General features: G+C 43.0%; 1 protein-coding gene across 3 annotated transcripts in view; it reads left to right on the forward strand.

The window, feature by feature from the left end:
• Positions 1–5686, forward strand: part of LOC106583830 (dual specificity protein kinase Ttk) — a 15339-nt gene extending 9653 nt beyond the window's left edge. For all 3 annotated transcript variants that reach the window (XM_045704709.2, XM_082963483.1, XM_082963484.1), the window contains exons 10-25: positions 21–129; positions 321–543; positions 661–767; positions 860–1003; positions 1218–1384; positions 1612–1751; positions 2196–2328; positions 2513–2605; positions 2837–2994; positions 3609–3760; positions 3893–4017; positions 4127–4201; positions 4341–4517; positions 4634–4733; positions 4869–4954; positions 5042–5686. In XM_045704709.2, coding sequence (XP_045560665.1) covers positions 21–129; positions 321–543; positions 661–767; positions 860–1003; positions 1218–1384; positions 1612–1751; positions 2196–2328; positions 2513–2605; positions 2837–2994; positions 3609–3760; positions 3893–4017; positions 4127–4201; positions 4341–4517; positions 4634–4733; positions 4869–4954; positions 5042–5128 — 2076 coding nt within the window. In that variant the 3' untranslated portion in view covers positions 5129–5686. The remainder of the gene's footprint in view (positions 1–20; positions 130–320; positions 544–660; positions 768–859; positions 1004–1217; positions 1385–1611; positions 1752–2195; positions 2329–2512; positions 2606–2836; positions 2995–3608; positions 3761–3892; positions 4018–4126; positions 4202–4340; positions 4518–4633; positions 4734–4868; positions 4955–5041) is intronic.
• Positions 5687–6000: the final 314 nt, after the last annotated feature.

Below are 6000 nucleotides of genomic sequence, written 5' to 3' on the forward strand. Positions count from 1 at the left end.
TTGTTGATTTGCTCTCTCAGACACCAATCATTAGCCCTGAGCCACGCCCATGGGAGGACATGGGAATGGTGGACTCCACCACTACACTGTTGCAAAGGCAAGATAGGAGAGATGCCACTAGGATGGAAGGTAGGTACCTTTTACGTTGAAGTGAAACCATTTTGACCTAGTAGTTGACGGTGCAAAAAGCTTGTTTAGTGAAAAGCATTAGTTGGTGCACACCCACATATTCAAAGAGGTGCTCACTAACGGAATGGTAAACTTGTGAAAAAAGTTTCTCACTCATATCGAGTTTATGTTCTCTGCTGTTTCAATGGTAGATACCACTGACAACATAAACCAGATAATCGGTTCCAGCTCCCCTGAGGCTTGCCGGATTTATCTGACCAAGCTGGAGAAGAGGGGCAATCCTCAGACAGACACCAACCTTCTCCTAAAGCTGAAGGACTGCTATTCCAGAGTCTTCTCCAGACTGCCGCTGGGAATGTACAGCAAAAACGAAAGCTATGCCAAGATGCTGGTCCGATTTGCCGAACTCAAAGGGTGAGTGTACTTCAGGATGTTTTTGGAAATTAAAAAACAAAAAAACATGCATATATTCAGATGTGTTTCCAGTGTTCTAGAATTGGTTTGATTGCTGTCTAAAAATGTCCTCTGTAGTATTGATGACCCAGATGATGCTCGGGACAACTTCATCGTTGTGAGATCCAACTGCAAAGGCTTTGCCTTTGTGCACATAGCACATGCTCAGTTTGAGGTGGCGCAAGGTAGATTGCCCATTTTTGTATTTTACATAAACGATCGTGCATAATATTGAGTTTTGATACTAAAGAGATTTTTGTTCATATTCTTCCAATAGGTCAGGTCAAGAAAGGCACCTCAATACTACAGAAAGCCCTTCAGGTGAACGCAAAGCCCACTGAACTAATTGAGACGGCAATGCAGAAGCTAAAAGCCGGGAATTACCAGTTTCTCCCCGCAGAAGACCGAGAGTGTGTCCCAGGTAGGTTTCATTTACATTTAGTCAATTATGCTGTATGTCTTGGTGGGGTTCGTTAGGGCATGCAATGAAAAATGTGGTCCCTCTGTTTTCTCCTGTTTGGTACCTAATGAACATGACCCTGTTCATCCTGACTACAAAGTGATAACGGCTTCAAGCTTAAAGCTTGCAAACCTGATGTAAGTTTTAGATTCCTTATGTGTGTTTCTTTTTACAGAGCCACAGTCCCACGGGTCATTGAGTCTGTCAAACTATTGTAGAGAGAGGGAGCCGGAGATTCCCGCCCGTTTACCTCTGAGCCAGACACAGCCCAAACCCTCTAGCATGGAGCTGTCTTCAGGCTGGAAAATGCCAGCCCGTGTCAGCCGAGTCGTGTCTCCAGAGGTTTGGTTTGCTATGTTATTTTTGGGGTTACTACTGTGTCATCAACATGAAAAGTGCTAGCATCAAACTCCAATTTAGTTTGTTCATTCTTATGGCTGAGTTAACTACATTTCTGTCTCTCTTTTTGCCTCTGTTTTGACACTCTTAACACTTATGTTTTTGTTTTCTTTTGGATTCTTCTATTTTAATCTTTGGGTTTATCTGTGTGCGTGTTTGGTCGTCATCAGGAGAAGCACACCCCTCCTGATCTCAGGCCCATTCCACGTCTGGTGGATTCTCTGCCCACCCCATCCCTCCCTCTCCCGTCCAGACTCAACCCACCCGTCGCCTGCCAGACACCCAACAACAAAGACCCCAGGGCCAACAGGTGAGGGGGCTGGAGTGGACATATATCTGACATAAAAGCTCTTGTGCAGTGATCCTAATCACCATAATCTAATGAATCTATTGAGCTATATTAGGAAATGGTATTGTCAGTGTTGGGGAAGCTACCCTGAAAATATTACTTCCCACTGCAAGAAGTTGCGCTACAGTAAAGCTACCCTCAATGAAAATATATTTTGTTTAACTAAAGTTACTTTGAAAAGGTTACTTTGAGAACTACCTCTTGAAAAATGATATTTTAATCTGAACTGTCATAGTGCAAAGTTAAGACTCATCCATCCTGTGACATGGCTTAAATAACAGTCACGGCAGACGGTATGGTGAGATCTGTGAGTGTGTTTCGTCTTGGAATCAAGAGGAAAGATGGGAAGCAGTGGTGCAAAGAAATAGGACTTTCTTTGACATTTGCATTCCCTTCTCTCCTCAGTTACGTTACCCCCGTGGTCAAGAGGAACCCCCCGTTTGCGGCCCCTCTCTCAGCAGCCCATAAAGCCGGCCCTGACCAGCAGCAGCCGTGCACCCCCCTCAGCCAGGCGTCCTATGCTCAACAGACCCACCAGGTAAACCACAAACGCCATCCATGGGATTTCCCTGATCACTTGAGACGCAGTCAGGTCAGGAGGAACTATCTCATGGCCCTAGTTATGTTCTCTATTTGTGAGTTTTCTGTTTAAGTTATAGGCCTATGTCAAATGAAATGTGAACTTGATGGTTGAATGACTCTGCACTTGTCCCTTACTTCAGGGTTCCACCGCTGCTCTCTCAAACGAGTCCATCGTGATAAAGGGCAAACGGTTCCTTGTCCTGAAAATGATTGGCCGAGGTGGATCCAGTAAGGTAGGGTCTAGTTGTCTTGTTCATTAGGGCACAATGTAACAAACTCTCAAAAACATTGCGCAACGGAAAACAAAAGACAGTTACTTGTTGGACAATTTAAGATTGTACTTCCCTGTTTCAATTTGTTTGAAACCAGAAGATACCAGGGAAGTTCTACATGTGGTTGGATGGCCGGATTAGCTGGGTTTTTTTTTTAAAGCTGGTTTGATGGTAGGTTCCCTGTCATTTCAGGTGTACCAGGTTCTGGACCAACGGAATCAGCTGTTTGCTGTGAAGTATGTGAACCTGGAGGAGGCTGATCCCCAGACAGTGGAGAGCTACAAGAACGAGATAGAGCATCTCAATCACCTGCAGCAGTACAGTGATCAGATCATCAAGCTGTATGATTAGTGAGTGTTCAGTGTTTGCTACTCTGACTTATTCCGCTAGGGTCTAGCAATAAATTATTTAGACTTTTTGATAGAAATGCATACACTGTACATCCAAAACACAAAAACTGGTGGTACTGGTACATACATAAAAAATAAAATGCATAGTCACATGGCCTACATAAAACAAAAAAAATGAAGGATAACACAACGTTATTTTAGTTATGTTTTATTTATTTTTTTGTCCCCATTTTTGTGATATCCAATTGGTAGTTACGATCTTGTCTCATCGATCTTGTATCAACTTCCCAACGGGAAAGGCGAAGGTCGAGTCGTGCGTCCTACGAAACATGATCCGCCAACCTGCACTGGTTCTTAACACCTGCTCGTTTAACCTGGAAGCCAGCCGCACCAATGTGTCAGAGGAAACACCGTTCAACTAACGAGTCAAGTCAGCTTGCACGGATCGAACCTCGGGCTGTAGCGACGCCTCAACACTGCGGTGCAGTGCCTTAGACCGCTGTGCCACTCGGGAGGCCCCAACACAACGTATTTCGGTTGTGGTCTCTGTTCCATCCTCACTGGGATTCCCAGTGAGCAGTGCATTTTATCAGTCGAGTTCTCTTGTGTTCCAGTGAAATAACAAACAGCTACATCTACATGCTGATGGAATGTGGTAACCTGGACCTCAACACCTGGCTACGAAACCGTAAAACTGTCAACCCGCTGGAGAGGAAGTTCTACTGGAAGAATATGCTGGAGGCAGTCCAGACCATCCACAAACATGGTTATCTCTCCATCTGTCTTGAACTCTATCTCTCTTCATCAGTAACAATTATGTTTTCTAAAGTTCCTCATACCCAAACATTGCACTCTATAAGAGTCCTTTTAGTTTTTTCAGTAACTTTTTTGTGTGTAGGTATTGTCCATAGTGACTTGAAGCCAGCCAATTTTGTGATTGTGAATGCCTCGCTGAAATTGATCGACTTTGGCATTGCAAACCGCATCCAGCCTGATGTGACAAGCATTATGAAAGATTCTCAGGTAAGAGCACAACCCCCATCTCCAACTGTTGTTCATTATGTATGTATGCATAACCAGAAGCTTGCCAAAATAAGGATATTGATCTTCAAGAAAAAAATCCTAAACACAGGTGGGGACCTTGAACTACATGCCCCCCGAAGCAATCAAAGACACCTCCTCCCAGCCAGGGAAGGCAAGCTTTAAGGTGAGCTGATGTCCCTTCCTTCCAAAACAATGTATTTTTAATACATGCATATTCCATATGGACTCATTTTATATCAATGTTGGAAGATTATGCATGTGTAATGATGTATAATAAATATCTTTGTTGATTTGATTCATAGATTAGTACTAAAGGTGATGTGTGGTCCCTTGGTTGCATCATGTACTGCATGACCTATGGGAAGACTCCATTCCAGACCATCACCAACCAGATCACCAAGCTACACGCCATCATTGACCCGACCCATGAGATAGAGTTCCCTGACATTGCAGAGAAGGATCTGCTAGATGTGTTGAAGGTGAGTGATTCCGCTATGTATTGTTTGTTTTTTTTGGTTTGAGTTTTGATTTACTGTGAATGACATGGATAAGTGGGATCTAATGGGATATGTATATATTTTTTTTCTACCCCCAGAGGTGCTTGGTACGGAACCCTAGAGAGCGGATTTCCATCGCGGAGCTGCTGGCGCATTCATACCTAAAGCTTCAGTCTCAGCAACAGTCACCTGTGCCAGGTACATAAACGCCCACACATTATGCATATTTATAACTTATACCTGCCATAATTCCAAGTGTTTTTATTTCATTTTTTTAATAAGAAAAAGAATTGCAACAACTTTAATTTTGTCTTCCTCTATATCTCCTTTCAGCACCTCCTGACAATAACGATCTGAAAAGGATCCTCAACGAGCTCGCTGCCTTACAGTCTCCCAACAGCATTGCCAGGGCTGCTCATGTAAGCATAACAATGTGGAATTTCCAATAATATTCATCTTATCGTCATTTGCTTTTAACTGACTGGCATCTTCTCTGCAATCGACAGAACTTGGCGAAAATGTGTAACAGTGGTCGGAAACTGGACGCTGCAGGGTGTGTAAAGTCATCCAGCCTGCTCAACTGGAAGATGTGATCTGGCCATGTAGATGCTCCACTGATGGCTTAAAAACCCACATAGGGGTCAGCAGATGGGATTCCATATCTAGCCTAAGTCATGCTTTACCCAAGAGATACTGCCCATGCCATGCTTCAGCACAACCCGAAAAATACATCCTGCTTGGCAGTACACTGGCCTTGTTTGAATACTTTGAAAATGTATCCTTCCTTCCCCGTCTTGAAGAAGTCACTGATCTGACATGTCTGGATTGGTGAAAGCTATGAAGTGGAACCTATGCTTTTATTCTATCCAAGTATGTTAGATCAGTGCTGACACAGGATGAGAGGAAAAAAGGAAGCATTTTAACAGTTTTTAAGCAGGGTCCATATCTGCCCTACAGAGCTCTACCATCTCCATGTTTTATCCTCTCATGTCCTCATGACTTCCCCTTGCTTGCATCTTGAAGGATACAGATCTACACATATTATTTTTTTTAAAGAATTTTTTTTGTGTTTCTTTACTTTACACATTTTACTGTACTCTCAAACATGTAACTGCAAAAAATTCTCAAATAAACTAGCTAACCGATGTTTATTTCGGCTGTAGTTATATATTTATTTTTCTGGTACTGGTAGGATACAAATAACTGAAAGTCTTGAATGAATTATAGTGAAGCTGCTGAATGGCCAAAAGGGGGCATTTTATGTGGTGGGGGGGGGGGGATAACCTGCTCTGACAATGTAAAATGGGATGACTTAAGTGTATGGTGATAATGCTGTCTCAAATTCATATCAAAACCAACCAAAGGATTTCAGCACCACATCAGGGAGAGCTATGGAAATGGACCAATACTGCGTGCACCATTTTCTAATACCTCAATCAGCATGACTGTTCCATGCTCTTCATGA

The sequence above is a fragment of the Salmo salar genome, chromosome 02 (assembly GCF_965601325.2).
Source record: "Salmo salar chromosome 02, fSalSal1, whole genome shotgun sequence".
Taxonomy (NCBI): domain Eukaryota; kingdom Metazoa; phylum Chordata; class Actinopteri; order Salmoniformes; family Salmonidae; genus Salmo; species Salmo salar.